This window comes from Cotesia glomerata, linkage group LG6, assembly GCF_020080835.1.
Source record: "Cotesia glomerata isolate CgM1 linkage group LG6, MPM_Cglom_v2.3, whole genome shotgun sequence".
Lineage (NCBI taxonomy): Eukaryota > Metazoa > Arthropoda > Insecta > Hymenoptera > Braconidae > Cotesia > Cotesia glomerata.
Genome location: NC_058163.1, coordinates 27636351 through 27660833, shown reverse-complemented (window position 1 = coordinate 27660833; position 24483 = coordinate 27636351). Strand labels below are relative to the sequence as shown.

Here is a 24483-nt window from a genome sequence, read left to right as displayed (position 1 = left end):
TTCATACGGAATCCCGCGGGCCGTTTACACGTGTCCACGGGCTGTATTCACTGCGCGAACACAATATTTAGTGGCGGTCTCACCGTTACCGCCACAGAGAATTCTTCCAGATCCCAGATTCCAGATCCCAGATCCCAGATCCCAGATCACAGATCACAGAATCCAAAATCCAGAATTCAAGATCCAGAACCCAGAACCCACTATACTAATATACATATATATACTCTGCATGAGCAGGGATATATGTATTTTTTCTCAGTATTTTATTTTACTTTTAGTATTATCCTCATCCTTATCATTATTGTTGTTGTTATTATTATTATTATTATTATTATTATTATTATTATTATTATTATTATTATTATTATTTATCACAGTTTCAGCTTCTGTGGCTATTATTTAAGAGCTATTTATATCTCTGAATGTTTTAAGACAGGACTAGGGTGGTCACTCTGAAATAGACGCTTTGATGCTCCTAATGGGTGTATCTAATTTACAGCTATTTTTATTTGATTTGATTTTTCACGCCGATAAGAGGTTAAACATTCTATACTAATACATTATGACAAATAAAAACATGAGTAATTTTTTTTAAAACTATTATTATTATCATATTTATTGTGAAAAGTTATTTCAATTGCCGGAAGACAATTGTGGGGAAGGTGTCATTATTTGGGATTACTCTTTACTAAAAAACAATAACAACAAAACACGCAGGTTCTGTTTCAAGATATTCAATTGCCAGTTACGCCCACCGATCAACGTCACTCACACCGCTACAATGTTATCCGTGAGATCTTAGAGAGGGTTATCATTATCACTTTTTAATGTTTTAATGCTGGGAGGGTGAAAACGCTCAAATAATATTCAAGTCTCGGTACTTGATTCCATCAATCAATTTAATAATCCATAATTAATAGCATTGCTGTAGTTGATTTTTTTTTTTTTTTTTTTTTTTTTCATTATATATACACATATTTAATATAATTGAATGAATTATTATCAAAAAATAATTATATAAATTTTAAAAGTCAAAATTATAATAAATATAAAAAATAATGTAGAGTACGAAAATATTTATCATAAAATGGATAGCAAAAATATATGTACTAGATAGATAGATATATATATATATATAAAATAATAATACCCCGTTGCAACAGGTAAAAATGTTGAGCGCGATTTATCTTTGGGTAGTGGCACACAAGGCGTAGAACGGGTGTTTTGCGGCTCGTTTTCGGCAACCGATTGCCTTTTATCACGGGTACATATGTACTACGGAAATATAATAGCTTGTGCTGATAATTTTCCCGGTGTTGGTATTGAGTCGCGAAAGAAGGGTAAGCGCTACATACTAATACCAATTTGCGTATGTACATACAGATGTATGTATGTTTCAGTATATGTTTGAAAAAAAATAAAAAAAAAAACTTGAATTTCCATTAACTGCATATACACTCACACACAAATGGTGAATTGACTCTCATCTCATCGTTTTATTTATATATATATATATATATATATATATCCATGTGCTCTTTGCTCCATAGAGTTATACCCATTCTACCCGGTTATTTTGCTGGTGATATATTTGTATGTATATATATATATATATATATATATATATATATATATATATATATATATATATATATATATATATATATATATATTTGTATGTATATATATATATATATATATATACTACAAACTGAGAGTATTCTGGTATCGGAACGAAAAGCTTATAAGCCGAGTAATCCTCGGTGAAATACCGCTCACGTCGAAATCGTCGTAGAAGTTTGTCGTATCGAGTCAGCTTGTCTATTATTCGTGACTAACAATCTGGAATTGAGACCGTATAATTTCCAATTGAGTCAATACACTCATTTCTCTCTATCATCTCTTTTTTTTTTTTTTTTTTTTATGTAAAAGTAAGAATAAATGGAAATCACCACATATTTTATTTAATTTGATTGTAATAAATACCAATAAATGAAGCTAAAATGATCGAATGCAACAATATATTTTTGGGAAACTTTAAAATCATGGATGTTTGTATATACATTTCTGGTAGTAATATAGATTATGATTATAATAATCCATTAGTCCAGAAAGTGTTTCCTGGGACTAACACGTCGATTAAAACTGTTAATATTGAGGAAGAGCTGTTACGAGGAAAACTTGTTGAATAATGTTTAATGCGTTGAATGTCCTCGCTCAAGTGAATCAAACTGACAAGCTAATGGTCCGCTGATGCAAATGTCTTGTCACGTCGCGGTTCGACGAATGTCTACACCTGCCGGCAATGAGTATCCGTCTTAGATCTTTATAGAGTTTACTACTAACCTGTCATTGTTTCAATTGATACACCACTTACCACTTGTGTTACAAAAATATTTTACAAGCTTTAGTACATTTGCATTTTTTTTTTTTTTTTTTAAATTCACATATTTAAATATTTGCATATCCTTATAAATAAACTTTATAAATTATATAAAATATATCTTAGATTTTTTAATTTAAATAAAATAAATATTATTAGGTTTTAAAAAACTAAATTTTTAAACTCATTGTCAGTATATTATAATTATACCAAAATTGAATGTTTTAGCAATAATAATACCATGGTATCTATCGATCAGAACAAAACCACCTAATAGTAACTAGTGGAGAGGCAGATGAGGTAGACTCAAGCTCTCGCCAGCAGCCTCTAAGGGGTGAAATTGTAAGCTGCTTTAGAAGCGATTGGACCAGAGAGAGAGAGAGAGACGAGAGAGCCAACAGTAAAAGCATTGAGCAGGGGTTTAGGTGATTAGGTAAACCGGGGATTAGTCGCGGGCATCGCTCGATACCTCAAACCAGCTCCAGCAACGAGCTCGCCACCCACAACTCTGCACACACAAACTATAAACCAATCCCCTTAGCACGCCACCCTTTGACCTATGATTTACCACCCACCCTGCGATCCTGCACAGCCTCAGCCTCAGCTAGTTTCACAGTGTCTATATACCGCAACACCAATTGAATTGTCTCTACACCCAACATTATTAATGTTTGCTCTCCTCTCTTCCTGCATTCTCTATTCTCTATTCACTATCCTCTATCCTTTATCCTCAATCCTAGATTCTGCACCAATTAATGCATCCTCTGCTTGGCCTCTACATTTAATTATATATAGTATCATCACCAGTGTATTGTCATACTTGGCTTTAACTAATCCATTAAATTACTATGAAAGTGAATGAAAATAAATTTTTAATAACTTTTTTATTTTTGTTATCAACAAACCAATGGTTATTAAAGCATCAACCTTTTTTTTAGTAAAAGACATGTTATATTTATAAATTTATATAAACTTGCATCCGCATACCATAAGAATTATATCTGTTGCGCGAGAGAGCATCTTTGTATAAGTTTTTATGCGAATTGTGTATATAGGTATTTATGCATGGGCTCTCATCAGCAGCGCCACTACATTTTATTGTTGTTATTATTATTATCATCATAATCTTCATTAATGTTTTGTTTCTATTTAGAAAAAAAAAAAAAAAAAAAAAAGATTTAGCACATTTGAGTTTTCAAAAACTCAAAGTATTTTCTGAAGTAATATTCTGTTTTCCACCTCTCGCCCCTAAATATATATATATATATAATTTAAAGTTTCAATGGAATCAAACTTGTTGTTGCTGCTGCTGCTGCTGTTGTTATTATTGTTGTTATTGTTGTTGTTGTTGATGATGGTGACGGTAAGTTCTGAGAGCTGTCTAATCTAGAACATGTACCAATTAATGCCGTACTAGGTTAGATGCTATGCTAATTTCAGTTTGGTCATGGAAACTATATTAACGCTAGTAGTTTCTCTGTGATCTCATTGTGTACATTGTGTACATATGTAAATGGATATTTGTTTGTATTGACAAACAAAAGGTTTATACTATTAATTATAAAATGATAATTTTGCTTTAGATTATTTTTTTAATTTAAGTTATGTCTACAAACTTAAATTGATCGAATCTATAAAAAAAATAAATATTTCATAAAGATATAATGGTTGAAAATTATAAAATATATATCAATTTTTTATTTTTATGAAATTTTAAATTTAATAATAAATTTAAAATGATAAAATTGAAAGAATGATATATATTAAAATTAGTTTTTAAATTTTAATTAAGCAATAAATGTAAAAAAAAATTTAGTTTATTCCGAATTTTAACCTGGATGAATTCAAAGAGGTCATAGGTCTCTTGTAATTCTTTGATGAATGCAGGTAATTGAGTAACATCAAACGGAACGCCAGGAAAAGAACCATTATGTGTGTTAAGATGAGCCTTTTGGCCTTTTCGCCTTTTTGCCTTTTTACCTTTTTACTTTTATCTTTATACTGTTCTCATTGTTTTAAGTTGTAGCAGATTAAATCGTTTCCTCTGGCTAATGATTAATCTGATGGGCAAGCTCATTCATGATTGAATATTTTCTTTTCTTAAAAATTAATTTCATTATTATATTTCAAGCTCAATTGAAAATCAATAATCGATTAGATAACATTTTTCTGAGAATTTGTAACTTGATTTTCCATTACTGTTAAATGTAAAAAAATTTTTCACAATCGTACTCGAAAAAAAAAATCCCGGTACTACGCAAGGCTAGCTCGATGATGAAAAAAAAAAAAAAAATAAAGAATAAAAAAAAAAAAAATTAAGAGGAAGTCTATTTAGTAAAGTCTGAGGCGTCTTTTATTTAAAAACATGTCGATGAATATTTATACCCTGAGAATCATAAACAGCCATCTTAGGTTATTCTTTTAAGTTAGTTTATGTAGATGGATCTTAGTCAAGTCGTACAAGAAAATTTACGATTCCTCAATAGCGATAACAATAAACTGTATCGACATTGAATAGCAAAAAATTGGTAACAATCGAACTGATGAAAAATAATAATAATAATAATAGAAAGAAACTCGTTAAATCAGATTTAAAACATAAAAACCACGTGAGAACGGATATGCATTTAAATATCTCTTTTATTATTCAACTCTTCTGAAAATAAGTTGCTTTACTAATTGTTATTAAATCACATATATACGATGTATATAAATTCTTTTCCAATTAAACTCTTGTTTAAATTATATATCTTATTATGGATATATTGTTATTGATAAAACGATTTTATGGGTAAAAGATATGCAAGTGCATGTGTAAATGTATATATGAGATGTAGATGTAAAATAAGGGCGCAGGATACAGATTTTTGCGGATAACAGGCAGCTGGCGTGTGGTAAGCCGCATTTTGGCCGCAGCGCCGCATCGCTCGTGCATCACCGGGCACTCTATTAACCCCAAGCTACTGTCTACAGTTTAGGGCCTTCATATAATCTACTATAGTATAATAGCATATATGTAACCTCAGATCAAAAAAATATCAATACCAATACAGTGATAAACTGTTAGTGTATCCGCAATTTCGTATAGTCCATGATAATGAACCTTATAAAAGTATAAAGGGTTAAGAGGGTAGTTATCGCTTTTAACATATCTCCCTTGTCAAATCATATCACAAATAGACGTTAGATTTCAGGATAAAAATTAACAACTTATTTTAGATTGATTTGAAAACAATTACTTACATACTGGATTGATTTGTTCAAATGATTTTTTGTGATCCATTGCAGAACATGAAAAAGAAAAAAAAAATATATATATATATATATATTTAATTGCCGTATTTTAGCTGGAATTCGTAAGAAAAAGAAAAAAAAAACAACAACAAACAATAATTAATAATAACATAAAAATAATTAATACAATTGAATCAACATTTAATTACACGGAAAGAAAATTGTACGAAAAATTACAATACAAACATCGTAATTTTTAGTATAGGACATTGCAGTGCCGGGCCAGAACTCAATGCATCATCGTAAATTTCTATCACTCAAATTAAAAAGAAGTTTAGGTCACCGAAAAAATAATTCTGTATCATTCAGGAATCGAAACCGGTGTCCTCTCCGCCTCAAGTCCAAGGTTTATCCCCTCACGCTATCGGAGGGAATATTTAAAATTTCTGTTCAGTCACATAATAAGACCCTCGATACAGTATTTGGTCATCTTTCGGTGGTGGCGTCGCAAACTACTAGACTCTGTCTCTCTTTTATTAAAACATATAGTATGCGTCCTTATTCACTTGCTCTCACGGAAAAAAAATTTACTAAATAACATCGTAATTTTCAATAATTCAAATTGTATTCTGTAGACGGCAGCATCGTAAAAATGGAGATACTGAAAGTCTAGTCCTGGATTACGATGTTACTATAGTAATTTTTCATAGGATTTTTTTTCCGTGTATTTTGCTTTAATACCTTAATTATTTATTTTATTTATTATTTATTAGATGTAAGTCAAAAAGCTAAACTAGAATTTTAAAAAAGTAGAATAGATTTAAAAAAAAATGTAGTCACAAGATTAAAAAGAAAAAAAAAACAAGTTGTCACTTTAATAGTGACACGAAAAAATTTTTGTGAACATTTATGACATTAAATTTGTTTATGAAACATGCAATGTAACATATATATATATATATATATATATATATATATATATATATATATATATATATATATATATAAATATATTGAATAATTATATTATAAAGCATATATGTGAGGGTTTAAAAAGAGGAAAAAAAGACAAAAAGAAAATTCAGTAAAAAAAAATAAAAAAAAAGATTACTTATTAAAAAAGTGGAGGGAGGAAAGCAAGCTCATGAGGGCACGAAAGAGGGGAACAGAACTCAACTACCGGACTGACCACGTATCTCGAGATCTATCTGAATAATAACGTGTAGGACAACATGTCAAATTATACAGAGCCACGAGACACTCGTCGGTATACATACACGCACTTAAACAACTCATAATTGCAAGTGCACGCACACCTGACATATAAAAATACACCTAAACATCATTACAACTACTTGGGTATCCATTCCTAAATTCCTAAATTTCTATTACCGTATTACCTTCATACTCTTTTATAATTATTATTTATATATTTCACAACAAGTATTAACAAGTATATTATAAACACCACTAATTATTTGCTTGTTTATCTTTCATAATAATCTTTTTTGTTTAATTCTTAAAATACATATCAAACTTTTCAAAATGAAAATACTTATTATAAATTAAATCCCTCAGGCATCCATACAATAAGAGTTTAAGATAAATAACCTTATAAAAGTATTACAAAATCTTTGACAAATTACGCGAAAAAAATGATAAAATAAATAGTTACTTAAAAAATAATGAGTATTGAATATATATATATATATATATATATATATCTATGAAAAAAAAAAAATAAAAAAAATAACAATATCGATGGAGCGATTTTAGCAGATAAGAAACGGGTTTAACCATCATCATCCATATTATGTATTAAATTGTGTATATTTCTCGCAATAATTACTTGAATTATACGCATTATGTAAATCGATATGTTAATACCAAGACTCTCTTTCTACTTAGGTATAGCATTTTGTATCGTCAGATAATATGTGTAAAAAAGCTTCTATTCTCGCAATTTAAAATTTAATTTCAAGTTAATATTATTCACTCTTTATTCATCGACAGCCTGTGGCTAAGATATTACTATTTTAACCACCCTTTAGCTACAAAATATCTAATAATAATAATAATAATAATAATAATAATAATTATTATTATTATTATTATTATTATTATAAAAATGATAATAAAAGATTGATAAATAATGTAAAATTAAGTTCCAAATCCTTCCTTTGATTAATCTAAAAGTTATTTACCGTATAACATAATATAGTGAGGGGATTTTATTTATCTCTTGTATTTGCAAAATATTATTTTTTTTTTTGTTTAAATATAAAAATAATATGAAACATTATTATTATAAAATATTTTATATTTTGTGCAGTTTAAATTTATTCAACGGATATCAGTTTATGTATATATATATATGTATATATATATATATGTATATTAGATAAAAACGATCGTGTGATTTTCCATGCAAATTGAGTTGTCCGACTGTCATTATGTTAATAAAAATAATGACAAGAATCAGCTGCTGTAATAGCTGTTGCAAAAGAGGAGTTTTAATACTCGAGAATAATTTCATCTGATGGCGTCTACATGAGACAAAATATTTATATGAATAAGTATATAAATGTATACATATAAAGGACTGAAGGAACCGGATAACCAAAATAATAATAAATGACGTAAAAAAATATAATAAATTAATATAAAAAAATAATAGCACACAAAGTAAATTATTAAGTATAATGAAAAAAAAATATTAATTTTAAAGAACGACTGAATGCCTGAAAAATTAATAGTAAAAATATAACTACAAAGTCTGTTTTTAAAAAATTTCTTTCACTCACTAAGCTGTATATAATACTATGATAATATGAATTATAATTTAAATAATAGTAACATAATAGTAATTCGACCTACTGTCTATGCTATATACTATATGAAGAATATATAACATATATGAAATAGTTTGGGCCCAGAACTCTACTACCTCAATCTGCTAGGACTTGAGACAATGGCCGCCCGCAGCGCTGATGTCTCCGACGACGTCTGGGACCCCCGCCGAGACGCGGGCGCCGTTTACCTTCTACTTATAGAGACGTCACTTATCGGTCCCATCGTATTCGATTCTCTACTCTTTACTCTCATTCTTATCCTTATATTTCTTCCTAAACTTTTACTTTCACTATACACAAATTATTGTATTTATCCGATTTATATATTTTATAACATTATGTTAAAGTACTTAGAGGAAAGTGCGAAAAATATTGCACGATTGCGAGTTACCGTTTTGATAATTTGATTAATTGTTAATATAATGCTATAAAATTTTTATATTTGTTAAATGAATAATAATTATAATAGATATTTTAAAACTGAATTTATAATCTTTATATAAATTATATAGTTAAAATAAAAATTTAAAATACTTACACCCTGAAGATGTTGATAAGTACGTAGTCCATTGGCAGATGAATCAGATGAAAATTAATAACAAAAATGATTAGCCACCATCAGGTATTTGGTATTAAATATCTAACAACAGTCATATATACTTACAGATGATGGATCCTGAAACATAATAATTTAAATAATTTAAATCATACGCGTCAATTTAATTTTTACTGGCTGGAAAGACAAAATAAAAACAAGGATAACATATAACTGTAAATAGTATAGTTTCTGGTTTCTGAGGCATGTTCCGTAGATTTAATAAAAAATTTTAATTGATAATGAATCGCGCGTTTTCTCTCTTGATAATTTAGCGGTCAAGCGGTTCTTGTGTTGCGGTTTTACGTAAATCTCAAATCCACAGTTTCTTCAGTCTTTCTCTCTCATCCCTGGAATTTATTACTATTATTGTTGTTATTATTCAGGATCTACCGACACGCAATATCATAACAGAACTTGGTTCTCCCTCGCTTTGTTATTAAAAGTTTATCCAGGTTTCCATAAGACGTGAGTGATAAACAAGGGAAAAAGCTCCAGGCGATTCTGCGGTTAAGTATTTTACCTCTTCACGAATCTCAAGGAACTTTCTGCGGTTTATAAAATGTGGTACATGCTTTTCATACTCATATTCTTGTTTTTTTTTTTTTTTTTTTTTCAAATTCCCGAGAATATAATAAATAAATTCATGCGAACCATATAAACCGTTAAATACTTATATGTATAATAGATAATGATGAAAGGATCAGTATAGTATAGACATTAATATTATTTTAGAAACGAAAGAATACATGCTATATAAATATATATATTGCGTGCATACTTTTTAGATCGCACTCGCTTGCTTTTTTGCTTGCTTGCTTGCTAAAAAAAAATTCTATCGTTGATGTAAAAACTACCGAGGGTTTAAACTTCTTAGTTTTATTATAATAATATTAAATGCTAAGCAAACCAGAGATGGCTCAAGCATCAGCCGATCATCGGTTGAACATCTATATTTATGTAGTCGATAAAATAACCGATGCCAATACTAATACAAAATGAAAACAGAGGAACGATAAACTGGAGGACAAAGAAGAGGAATAAAACGCGGTTAAATTGAACGCAATTTTAAGTCTCAGAGTATGCATAACAAATTATTTATCAAAAAAGGAACGTCTTCATACTTGAACATTTTAGTTGGCAACTATATATAAATAAAAAAAAAAAATAAAAAAATAAAATAAAATTCTTGTCGTATGATCTTATACGTAGGTATAAACTTATATCAAGTCTCTGTCCCTATTTCTGTTTACGTTATTCTAAGGTATTGGTATTGGTATTGGTATTATTAAGTAGTCTCAAGGTATAAATATGTTATGTGTAGGGGAAGGATAAGAAATATTTAAGTGGGGTATGGGAGAAATGAGACAGTGAACGGCTGTTTCGTCGCAGGTACGCGTCACCGGTTTACATTCCAATTATTTTGCCCGCATAATTCGCGGGCATCTGGAATTATCATCCGCCTGTTATGTAGTATATTATAAATGCTTAAACATCGCATTTAGATCTGTCATTTAGATGTCTTTAATACTAAATCTATCGAAAAAGGATAAACTAAGGGTTCTTTAAATGACTTTAGATATATATATATATATATTGCAGTAAATTTGCCATCAGAGGATTTTTTTTCCCTCCGAAGCATACGATGATAAAAATTTTCCAAATAACCATCGATAAATGATTTTAAATATGTATATGTGTTGAATTTTTGTTAGATTTTTTTTTTTTTTTATGGGAGTTTTTTGACGTACACGAGTTGATCATAACTGGACTAGCTGTCTCCAGTGAATCGTTGAAGGTATGTTGAGTTGAGACAAAAATTAGTTTATCCAGTGAAAATAAAATGAATAAACGGGTTGATTGGTAGATATAGATAGTTAGGAAAAAAAAGTGGAAACGAGAGACAGTCTGTGAAAGCGTTACGTTGGGAATTTAGTTTTCCATTTAATCATGCGTCGGGCCCCGGACAGCTTTTTTGCGGGGGTGTCAGGGTGTCCGGGTGTAGGGCTGAATAGACGACAAAGGGGCTGCGAGGAGAACGGGTTACTACCCAGAAACAGTTAACGGCATAGTAGACACATATAGAGAGTATAGAGCATGCCCGGATACAGGGGGCCGACGGTAGAGAGCCACTCGAGCCGTCATTTGTCAGGAGCTGTCGCGCCACGAGCGTGTTTCTGTTCCAGCGGTGCAGATAGCGGCCCGTCCATAGGCCGTTCATCTTTATTCCTTTCTATGTATGTATATATGTACCTCTATCTATACATACATACATACATACATACATATACCAGATAGAGCAACACACATTCAAGTGTATCCCTACCCTAATTTAAAAGCATTGCAGTACCTGGTTGTGTTCCCCACCAGCATTTCCGCGGCTGGCACCTCACCCGTCGCTTAAACGTCCCCACGTTTCCCCCTAACACGACTCCCTCGAACTCATTTAATTACAACAAACAATTTATTAGGTCCATCCGGGATCCGCCCACGGGCATAAAATGGCGCGTCTGGCACGCTCAGAACCCAACAGAAAATACCTAACTCACCAGTAATACCAATTTATATATATATATATATATATATATATAAATATATGTATATATAAAATGAGAATCGAGAATGAGGATGAGCCAAACGATTTCGAATAAGCAAGCAACTGTTTGGTGAAATTGCCTAGACACTTCTCTCCCTTCCAAAATTTAACCCCTAAAATTTCTCTATTCTATTCTATTCTATTCTATCGTATTATATATATGTTTTCAAGTCACAGTCAACGCAATTATATTTAAGGGATAAGAAGGTTAATTCACACCCATAGCAAAACCGAAATGGGGTGCATAATTATCAGAACAGCTCTCTCAAATTGACCCAACAATTATGATGGACTCAACCAATTGATTTTTATAGTTTAACATATATTTTGTTTATGAAACGTGTGTGTGCATGTAATATGTTGTGAAAATGATTTTTCCTGATATGATATCTATAAATATGAGATATGATTTAATAAAAGTCAAAAATTACAGACAACTTGTGTTGTTATTATTATTATTATGTGTATACTAAAATATAATAAACAATTCTTCTCCATTTGCCTTGTTGGTATATACATTTATTATTTAATATAATAAATAAAATAAAAATGTTAAAAAAATAAAGATTAACCAGCACAGAGAAAAAGAGTTAAAATACCGTACGAGGGAATAAGATGCTGGACGGCCATACGGGTAGGCACATCTTTTATTCATCCGACAGAGTGGAGCCTCAATTTGAATTGAATAGCTTTTATAAATTATTTGAAATTATTGCCGGGATAAGAAGGACTGACAAACTTACAATGTTCACCGGTTATTGCCGGTATATTTCCAAATACTTCCGGAATAAATACAACCAAAAGCTTTTCCGCAGTTAAAATTAACCTTTCGTTTTTTCATAATGTAATGGATTAAAGTTACTCTCAGAAATAATTCCAGTTAATCCTAAAATTATTTTTCAAGTACAAAATTAATAATTAATAATAATAAAAAAACTCAAAGAAAGGGAAAAATGAGGAACGAGCGACGGACGGATAGTAAGCTTGTATCGAGGCTCGAGGATACAACCAGGATACGAGGGTCTCTCGTATTTACAGTATTTATAGTATATACAGTCTAAAAGTAAAGGTAGCTGCTGGCAAGGCATGCCACCTATATGTGCCCGTCGTAAATATGATAATCCCGAGGTATCAGAGCTACCCGGTGGCTCGAGGTGATAACGACTATTATATGCGAATGCGCGACGAAAAGGGAATTAGGTAAATCGTTTGTTAGTTGAGTAGTCCGTCGTCGCACACGAGAGATGATGATACCATGTTCCACTTAACCTCTTTTATCCTGTACACTTGTAATCTTTTATTGTGTTATATATCTATAATATATATTATTATTATTATTATTATTGTTATTATTATACAAGTTAAAATTAGATTTTATTATGAATTATTAAACGAAATCTTTTATTGTATATAAATCTCAGTTAATTATTGTCAAAAGTCTATACATTGTACATATAATTATTTATTATATTTTTAACATCAGATTAAACCGATTAAACGGAAACTTTTACTGACAAAAATTTACTTTATTTGTTCTTTTTAATCGCATTAGTTTGCCAATCCAATCACAGTCTCAAACATTATATTGCTCATCATTATCACCTTTAAGAGCCAACCAGCCAAAAACGATCTAATTATAATTATTTAAAAAAAAAAAAATTATCAGTAGAATCTTCTTTACATGTTTCGCAAAACTGCAAATGGGTTAGAAACAATTACGTGTAATTGACTTATTAGCCCGTCAATCACCGGCTGCTCCCAAACTAATAACAATCTAAATCACTTTAAAATCGGTAAAAGAGAATAAAAAAAAAAAAACAATGTTCTATACAGATAAATATATATCTTTTAACTTAAAAATATAGCATGTAATGTTTGTGTTCCGTAGCCTTGGCTACGTAAATGTCGTAATTATATCACTATAATTTAAGCGTAATGCACCCAGTTGAATATTGCAAATAATAATAATAATAATAATAATAATAATAATATTAATAAACCAACAACAAGTGAAAACAGTAGATAATAATTCAAGAATAAAGCATTACTAAACAGAGCTTTCAAAAAGTTACTTACAACATCAACATTTGTGTACTCATATACGCATATAATAATAATGATAATAATAATAATAATAATAATAATAATAATAATAATAATAATAATAATAATAATAATAATAATAATAATAATAATAATAATAATAATAATAATAATAATAATAATAATAATAATAATAGTAGTAGTAGTAGTAGTAGTAGTAAGAGGAGGTTGAAATATATACACGTTTTGTTGTGATAAATATCGCGTATTTAAAGACACATATAGGAGCTTTTAAATGAACTAGTCACTGTACTACGTACAGTTTTATTATATATCTATAGTATCAAGTAATATATACAGCAGTAAGGTAGTCCCTTAGGTAAAGTTTGGGAGTAAAGGCGTACCGCCAATTAGCTTGAAATAATGAACGTGTTTCGGCTCCTTTTGTTTCTTGGTCGTTCGCCCTAGAGCCAAATATATATATATATATATATACATATATACCCACCAGCGTAGCTAATGTTACCTTTACTTGGTACAGGGTACAGCTTCTGTATTTAGCTCTCGTTACATAGTTATATACTGGTATGCGGGAACGCTGAAGAGAAGAGAAACTCGCGACGTTATAATGAAGTCTCTTTATAATGCTGAATACTATATAGTATATACTCGGTACTCGGTACTCGGGACCCGGGACCCGGGACCCGGGACTCGAGATCCAGATATTTTACCTGGCTATCTCAAACTCAGACTTGTTCCTGTTTTTCTATATAATACATACAGAAGATAATAGATCATGAGTAGATTTTCAATTCGGACTCGAACAAATGTTTATATTACTTTATAATACAATAAAATTTATACACAGAAAGAAAAGTTGACTTGAACCAAGAAAATATTTTTCTTCCGAATTATTTTCTTGGGCGAAAAAAATTTGTTTTTTTGACACAAGAAATTTCATTTATTCCAACAAAATTAATTCCTTGCTTCAAGAAATACGTATCTTGATCCAAGACAATTTATTTAAGTCGAGAAAATTTTCTTGTTTTGAGAAAATTTCTCTCTTGCTCCAAAAAATTAAGTTCTTGAGAGAAGTAAATTTTCTTGTCTTGAGAAAATTTTTTTCTTGCTCCAAAAAATTAAATTGACTGTATCTTGATGTAAATTTTCATTAATATTTTTATTAACTAACATGTCAAATGGGATTATCAAGTAATATTCAATCATTTTTTTTCATTCAATATGTATAATTGCGCTCTAAAATAATCTAAAATGGGTATCAAATATTCAAGAGAAAAATTTTCTCAAGGTAAGAAAATTTTTTTCTCAGCTGAAGTATCGGTGGCGCTGCTTCCCCAAAGTATCTAAGAATCTTGATCAAATAGGTATAAAAAGTTATTGTATCAAGTATTTATGATAATTTGAATTAAGAAAAAATTACTTGGACCAAGAATAAAATTTCAAGAAAAATTTTTACTTCGGCCAAGACAACTTCGGTCTTCCTTCGGGCACCCGAAACTTTACTTGAGCCAAGAATTTTGTTCTCGAGTCAAGAAATCTTTCTTTCTGTGTACTGATAGTTTCATGCTCTATAAGATTTTTGGAAATTATAAACAATAAAGCTTAATTTCTTACTTTAAGTGACTAATTTAACCTTTTTTATCGCTATACGATTTAGATTATTATTATTATTTTTTTTTTTTTTTAATTTTACTAAATTATACTTATATTTTCAAATTATGATTAGTTAGATTTGAAAAAAAAATTGTTTCAGTGATAAGAATAATCTAACAAGATATTTCAAGTAATTATTCAACATTTAAAATTAATTTATACAAGAAAAAATTACCTAAAATATAAATTAAAAATTTTTTTTTTTTTTTTTTTTTTTTTCAACTCATGGTAGTAATTAAGATTAAATAAGTTGTAGACAATTTAGTCGCGTATTAAAAAGATGTAGTAAATTTTTTGTTAATTTTAAAATAATTTGATATTGGCTATAAGTCGGAAATCGCGATTATCAATATATATTTCTTCGAGGCAACAAAAAATAAATGAATAAATAAAAACAAAAAGTTTAAAGAACAGAAAAATCTCGATCAAATGAGCAAGTGAGCAAGTGAACAAGTGAGCAAGGGAGTGAGTTTATATAAGGGGCTTAAAATGAAATAAAAAGAGGCTGATGAAACGGTAGCAGCAGACGGAAAGCGCGGATTAACAATACCGCAAATACTGGCACTGCTCATGGAATGCCCGCGAGCGCACACGACGCATAATTAATACTCTGGAGTCAGGATCGAGTAGAGGAAAAGAAGGAGCAAGAGAGAATAAGAAGAAAAAAAAATAAAAAAATAAAAAAATAAAAATAAAATGTCGAGTATGAGACGCAATAAAAGTAAAAATAAAAATAATAATAAAAAATAAGGTATAGAATATATACTGTATGTAGCACTGATGATGATACGAGCCGGTTTCCGCTTGCAGAAGAAGTGGAGGATCTGTGGAATAGTAGTAAGAACCAATCCAGAGGGGGAGGATAGTCGGCATGTCCACGGGAACTGGAGATTTATGTGGCTCCTGATTGAATCGTTCTCACTCGATCGCGCCGGTTACTTTTTTTATCCCAATCTCATTGGTGTGTTATAAGACTATATACATCGACTCTATGGAGCTTCTTATTTTTATTTTTAAAATTTTATTTTCCCTTCGCTATCCCACCTTGTTCTTATTCGTGGGCTTTTTCTTAAACCACCGGTTTGAGTCGACAAAGACACGACTATGAGCTGGCACAGCATCCGCATCATCATCATCATCATCATCATCATCTTCTTTGAGACTGGTGCACGAAATATATATACATGTATCCTTGGGTATCGACTTATGGCCACCCGAGTATGGGGTGCTTTTTAAATACTTCACTAGAATTCAAATTTGCGCGCGCCTGACTATAGAGTTTGCAGATATTTTCATGCTTATGATATATTCAACCAATCACGTTACGAATAATTTGATGCCACATACATTTCATCTCAATTTTATATTAGAATTTTAACCAACATTTATCAGTAAAATATTTATAAAAATTGAAACCCTATACCCTACGCTTTTTTAAAATAAAAATTAATTGAATTTTTTTTTTTTTTTCAACAATAAAAATTATTTTATACTTTTCTGCTTTTTAGTTAAAAAGTTTTTCTAAATATTATATATTATATAGATACGCGTTAGAGATGTGAATTGGTATATTAGTTATTTAAATAAATTACAAAAGAACAAGAGAATTAAATGATCCAAGTCGTACTCGTAAAATATTGCGAGAGGTAATTAATCTTTCTTTAAAATAATCCATTGCAGCTACGATAACGAGTGCAACCATGAATAACATAGAACCATGCACTCAGTTTCGTTAAATGTATTAATATATATACGTACACAATTGTGTAAGCCAATGAATATTATTTAATTGTGTGTTGCCCTTTTTCATATGTGTATAGTGTATAAATAATATCTTTGTGTGACACTCAAACTGACATTGGCAACCCTATTATGAATTATTTTCAGGTTGTTAAACGTATAGGGGTACATTTGTGTGTAGAGGCTCGTATAATGACAAGTGTATTTTTTGTTTGCTGTTAACTATAAAAACACATTTAACAACGTTTAAATAAATTTAAATAAATAGAACTTTTTAGCTAATATATATATATATATTAATTATTATTGATTGGTTGTCGACTCAGTAGTTGGTTTTTATATCTTAGATATATATTAAGAATTTTATAATTATTAAAAACAAATTTTTTATGTTTAATTAAATATAAAAAAATAAAAACGTTATCAGTTTTTCATCTCAATGACAATGTAATCATAGCATCATCAAATTGTGGATTAGTAGATATTGCAAATATTGTAAATAAAAGGCAATAATTAGGAGGACAAAAGTGCTTCATGCGACTATTATAGTATACAAACAATAATATATATATATATTATATGAGTTAGGGTGACGATGGGATTACGCATTTGTTTGTCGTATAGTCATCAGAGATTTTAAACGAAAAAAATAACATACGAATCAGAAATGAACAGAGATTATATATGCTGTAGTTATATACTTGTACTCGTTTAGCTCCAACTTTCTGACTTTTCAACATTCTGACATTCTGACGCTTCAAGTGTCGCGAGAGCATTTCGAGACTCTAGAAAACAGCCTCGAGATACGCGGTGACACGTGTACATTCAACTCGGTATATTTATGTGTATACCAAAATTGTCCACTTCCAAGACCCATAAATTATACCATGTTTTATTGCTTGTAAAACATTAATAAATAATAAATAATAATAGTATTATATCCGACTTTTGATGCAACATTAATAATTGATTCACATCATTAAGATTATTATCAATTATCATTAACGTTGTTATTCAACTTTATTATTATATTAATTTAAAATAACAATATTTTTACTCTGATTGCTTTAAATTATTGAAACATATTAATAATTATATTCCGTTATTATTATTTTATAATTGTGTTATAAAGTATAGAAACTGTTTATAATGTTTAAAATTTATAATATTTATAGAAAAGAAAAAAAATTTTTAATTTTTGTTTAAATTGTATAAATAAAAAATAATTGAGAATTTTCCGGCTGCATTGACCGTCAATGTGACGACGGCGGCCACCCTCTGCGCGATCGCATTCTCCTCGAACGAAAAAACAACTCGTATCGATACGATGTCGATGGTTGAAGGCATAATATGTATCTTTTATTTTTACCAAGTAAAGTTTACGTCTTATGCCATCCATTTCATCTTACTATGCCTTTACAACTTTACTTTACTTCCCTTTTCCATTCTTTCTTTCAATTCTTTCAAACAACCGACAGAATTGCATTATTTATATATATATATAAATATGTATATTTTTTTTTTTTTCTCAACTTGTCAATTTATTCACTTTTGAGCTAAAAAATCTAAATCAATTACCATTTTAATGGGGGGGGGGGAGGGGAGGGGGGAGAAATTAAACTCCATCTATCTTTTTTTTTATAAATTTCGAATTAAGACTAAATACTTTTCTGACATTTGCCTGAAATTCAGAGTTGTGAATTTCAGATGAGTTGTTGTTAATCACCGGGGAAAAGACGATGTAGCGGTCACCAAGTGAATCCCAAGCGTTTTATCAAGTCTCCCAGCTCTCAGCTCCCAGTCAATGTCTAGTCTCGCGTTTGGGACACACGTCATCAGGCATCAGCCTCATCATGTAACATTCTCACAACATTCTTACCAAAAATTAATCTCCTTTCTTTCCGTTTATTTTTACTCGTACTATAATAAGTTATCATAATGACAACATATAATTATATTGATCGACTTTTATCGTATAACAAACACGGTTAATCAATAAAAATAATTAAGTAGATAGTATAATAGGGTATAATAGATCCTATATTCCAGCAATACAAGGAGACAGGAGACAGAAAGCAGAAAACAGAAAACAGAAAACAGAGTGTTTAATGGCAGCGATTACTCAGCGAATCGAATGGGCTGGTACTCCAGTCTTGACACAGTCTGTAACGGAATACCAAAATAACGTCACTAATAAATATACACTTGTGAAGAGTACCGTCAGGGCGGTCGTCTGACGAACGACTCCAGAATTAACCGGGTCGTCTGCGTCCCAGATATAAAATCCAAAACAACACGTTTTTCGCGCCTTTGACAAACTTGCTACTCACTACTAATTTAGCTTACATTTATCTGTATAGAGAGAAAAAAATGAAAAAGTAATGGCCTCAACAAAATTTATAAACACTTTTTTTTTTTTACTCATTAAAAATGTCTAAAATTGATAACATATCGATCAATAAAATATATTTATTTTCAATAATTTCATTCAACAGTTGAATCCAAAATTGTCTCACTGTATAATAAAATAGAGAATATTCATATACCCGATAAAATATTTAATTAATTAAGTGAAATAATTACTCTCCAAGGAAATAATTTATTATGATCCATCAAAAAGTAAAATAAAATGAAATATAAATGTAAAAAAGCTGAAAAATAAATAACTTTACTGAAAAAAACATTCGTACCTTGTCAAACCATTTCAAACAAACATTTATTATTACGATTATTTTGAATTTTTTTTTTTTTTTTTTCGTTGCCGATCGATAAATTTTCTCGGGAATGTCTATGATCAAAAAGATGTATGGGAGATGTGTAAAAATAGGGAATAATAAATGTATGAGGGAGGCAACACATCCGACAGGAAGACATCGTCACCACGATAACGAGTCGCGGATTTTTATTTTGATATATATTTATAATGATGTGCCAACGAGGGTGAATTAAGGAGATTTAAACATTTTTTTAATTTAAATGATAAAGATAATGAATTTTATTTAAAATTTTAATATATCATCATTATTATTATTATTATTATTATTATTATTGTTTATTTTTTTTGGGATTTAATAAATAGTAGATATAGCTTGGGTATAGCTCTGGTTTCGGGTTGGATCTCTGGGGACAGGGAGAACGAGCGATGAGACTCGACAAACATAAATTACTGAGCGCCACTACTGTACAAGGGGAAGTGAGTTATTTGCGTGAGTGATGGAATGAGCCAGCTGAGGAAAGCCTCTACTCACTCTGTCTCGCTTACGCGGTACAGGATATGCAATGCTGCAAAAGCTAATACCTCACAATACCACACAACTAAACGCTTACTGTATTAAACTAAACTATATACTATACTTTACTCTTTTTATCTAACAATTAGATTTTTTTATTTTTTATTTTCAATTTTAAAGATTTAATACACTAATATGAATTTATAATCATTTGTTACTTAATCTATAACCCATCTTAAAGCTACTAATCTTTAAAACATTTCAGTGAGAATACTGTTTAGCGCGTCTTTTTAAATTAACCAAAGCTTTTGACTAAAAAATAAATTGAATATTTAATAGAACAAATATTTTATGTAATCGCTAGATAATATTTTTGAACGTGATATCGTTTTCACATAGTTAATTAGCGGTAACACTAATAAAATGTGACAATAGCTCATTTGTTAGGTGAGATTGGAGCTCAAGCGTCCCTTAAAGGTTTGAAAAATACGTATAAAAAAAAAAAAAAAAAAAAAAAAAAAAAAGTAAGAGGCTCGCTGTGAGACCTCAGAGCTCGGCACGTTAATGGATTCATTAATTAACTCGGTTTTCGTTTCGCTGAACGTCAGAGTATAAGGAATCTCGGCAGTTTGATTATATATACTAGGCTCTGTAGACTGTTTAAAATATATAGTGTAGTATATAATGAGCCCGTGGAATTAAAGCGAAATAATTAGACAAATTAGGGCGACGTCACAGGAGCTATCCGGAGCTACAGAGCAACTGGAACTGGATGCAATTTGTCATTAGGATTCACGATTAATTCCTCGTTAATTCTTCCTTTCCTCTACTCACGGGACTCGGGACTCAGGACTCGTTATTCGTTATTCGTTATTCGTTATTTGTTACTCGTTACTCGTTACTCGTTACTCGTTACTTGGGAGGGAGGGGAGGGCTTTGTACTAACATATAAGTAGGAACAAAAAATAAACGAATGTATATGAGTATACGCGGTGTACGGTGTGTGAGTTTTGACGATATTGAGCAGTTTAAAAGACAAAGTAAGAATAAGATACAGTTACGATAGAGTAGTGTTACACGAGGATTATAAATATGGAAATAATAAAATACAGTATAAAAACAATAATGATATTGATATAATAGGATAACTTTGAATTTCGGGGCAATATAGGTGAAAATAAATCTACTCAGCTAAATCTCAAGAGCTATTCAAGACTATAATATACACGCACTCGAGGACACACTAGAGTGTGTAATAACGTTAAGGACGGGTGGACAAGTAGAGGGCTCTGGACTCTAGAGTAGTCACTTGACAAACCATCCTAACATTATAACATTTAACGTTTAACATTTAACGTCAATAGAGTATAGAAATGGCTAGAGTGGCCACTTGACCCGAGCCTTTATGTTTTACCGATCTTCCTAGTGGCTGTCTATAGACTATAGTTGTACACTGGCAACAGCAAAAAAAATCAACTTCCTTTTTATTGCTCCAATACCCCCAATATAAAATCTATTATATTAATCAAAGTAGATTTCATTTAAATAATATAATAATATGAAGAATAAAGTTATTAAATAAAAAACATTGTGATATAATAAGTGATTACGGTTGGTCGGTAATATTATTATTATTATTATATTATGTATATTATATTTTGGTATATAAATGTCTCTCTACTACTTCTACTCTAGCTTTGGAAAATCAGGTGTTAAATCTCTCCCTAGTAGTCATAAGCTGCAGGAGGTGCAGTGATATTACCGGCAGCTGCATTGGCTCTTAACCCTTTTGCGTATATCCTCATCCCTATCACCGGGAACAATTTGCGCTCCATTAAATACAACCGATCACGCTATTTATTAACCGATCCTTAATCTTTTAATGCTGTACCAAGTAATTTATCAAGCTATTTAATTTGTTGGTTTATAAAAATGAAAAAAAAAAAAAAAAAAAAAAAAGAAAGAGGAAAAAAAAAGTGTGTGTAAGATTGAAACTCTTAAACTTAACTTATCGCGTTAAGATCTCGATCTCGAGAAAAAAGCAAAATATCGAGACTTGGCGCTTTACGGTCGTTAGGTGCCACGCGGCGAACATAAATATCATCGTATCCAACATATATATTAAGAAAGATAGAATACATATCTCACCAGAGAATGAGGTACCAGATAATAATAATAATAATAATAATAATAATAATAATAATAATAATAGTAATAATATTAATAATCATCATATTAATAATATTAATAATTATTATTATTATTATTATTATTATGTTTACGGTTAGGAGATTGGGTTAAAGAAATGGATACAGGGGCTGCTGTCACGCGGACAATTTAAAGGCTGCTCAGCTAATGAGCCACCGCGGATGCCCGCGTATTTTTTGCTGGCTCATCTGCAACGCAAAAAGAAATAAGAGAAAATTAACTGGGGGCTGAACGTGGACAGACCGGAATCTAAACGTGTGGCCTTATACTAAGTCTTATATAGCTTATTATTCGGCATGCACTATATAATACCCATACATCATTAAGTATGTATGTACTAAAGTAGTCTACTTGATTCGGTTTATATTTAAGGTAGTGTACACCTTTTTGGATTTTTATCGGCATCAATCTGTTTTGTCATACCAACCTAATGATTATATATATATATATCGAATAAATGTCTCTGTTAACTTACGATTATAATTTTTTTGTTGCTATGACATTCTTTATGTGCCAGAAGTAAACCATAAGGATAATATTATCCATCCCCATCTCTAAAAAATCTACAGACACACTATACCAATATTACCAACACCATCAACGACATAAATGACATAAACGACATCCTGTTTATTATTAGATCGTTGAAATATCGAATTTTTAACGCGTAGGGACGCAACATACTACACATGCAGCAAAAAAAAATTTTTTATTCGAAAAAAGTCTGTCATAACTGTCAGCGACGACAAGGACATTTAATAAATACCCGAATGAGCATGTGATCAGTTAATGTATGTACAAATAAAAAATAATATTAAGTAATAACTTATATAAAGAGCAAAGCTTTATTATTTACACTTAGATACTATTTTTCCAGTTTCCAGTTATTTATTTACGCGGTACAGTTGTACAGTTATAGATGTCATATACACACGCTCAAATCCCTCAAACTACAATCTACTCTGCAAAATATATATATATTAGCTTTATGTATTATTTTTTATTGTATACTGTAGTGAAGATATGAATAAAACAAGTAGACAAGTGAGTGAGATAGTAAGACGGTGACAGCGGCAACGAGCCGTGCATCGGTTAGTCTCGCTACATCAAGATTCTTAACCTCCCGGCCCCCAGACTCAAATTAAGCCACGTGCTTTGCTTTACTTTTGCTTTTGCTTTTGCTTTTGCTTTTGCTTTTGCTTTTGCTTTTGCTTTTGCTTTTGCTTTTACTTTTGCCTAATTTTATTTTTTTCTCTTTATATTGTCTATTTATCATATTTAATTATCTTTAAATTTTTATTTATTTATTTAATGTGGTATTTTTTATAATAAATAATAACACATTTTTTAAATTGACATTATACTGTACAATAATGTTGAAAAATCATTAACACATTTATTAAATGTAATATTGTTTTATTATTACTTACTGTTAATATATACGTAAAGGTTTATATATTTATTATATTAAATTAAAAGATATTTATTATAAAATAAAAGTTGTTTTTATTTGTTGTTAGGATGTCACAAAAAGCAGAGGACGCCTGAGATAAACACGTGTCTCGAGGGATTCCACGCTCTATAGGGTGTCTCACGATTGATATATGATTATAACACAGCGTGCATCTCTACACGAGCGCGAACAATTATGCGTTTGATATAATGCTGCGAGCGAATGATTTGTTAAAATGTCGCGAGTAAAATAAGTCTTAAACCATGCAAGACACATTATATTCTGGTGGCTTGCTGGTTAGTTAGTTTGTTGGTTTTAAAACTCAACCATGAGTCTTAACCAAGGATTGCGATATTGTGATATTGTGATTCTGGTACTAGTATAGACTTTTGAGTCGTGAGAGCAATAAACATCACCTGCTGCATTAGAGGAATAACAATAAATTGAAATTTTGCTGTTATAATAAGTGGATGAG

The 24483-nt window shown here is 30.2% G+C and overlaps 1 protein-coding gene across 8 annotated transcripts in view; it reads right to left on the bottom strand.

The window, feature by feature from the left end:
• LOC123268147 (ankyrin repeat domain-containing protein SOWAHB) overlaps positions 1-24483 on the bottom strand; it is a 61084-nt gene that overhangs the window by 8155 nt on the left and 28446 nt on the right. For 6 of the 8 annotated variants that reach the window (XM_044733030.1, XR_006510180.1, XR_006510176.1 and 3 more), the window contains exon 7: positions 9134-9145. In XM_044733030.1, the coding sequence (XP_044588965.1) occupies positions 9134-9145 (12 nt within the window). Of the gene's footprint in view, positions 1-5626; positions 5630-9007; positions 9011-9133; positions 9146-24483 lie in introns of all 8 variants that reach the window. The other 2 variants (XM_044733031.1, XM_044733032.1) reach the window with 2 other exon arrangements.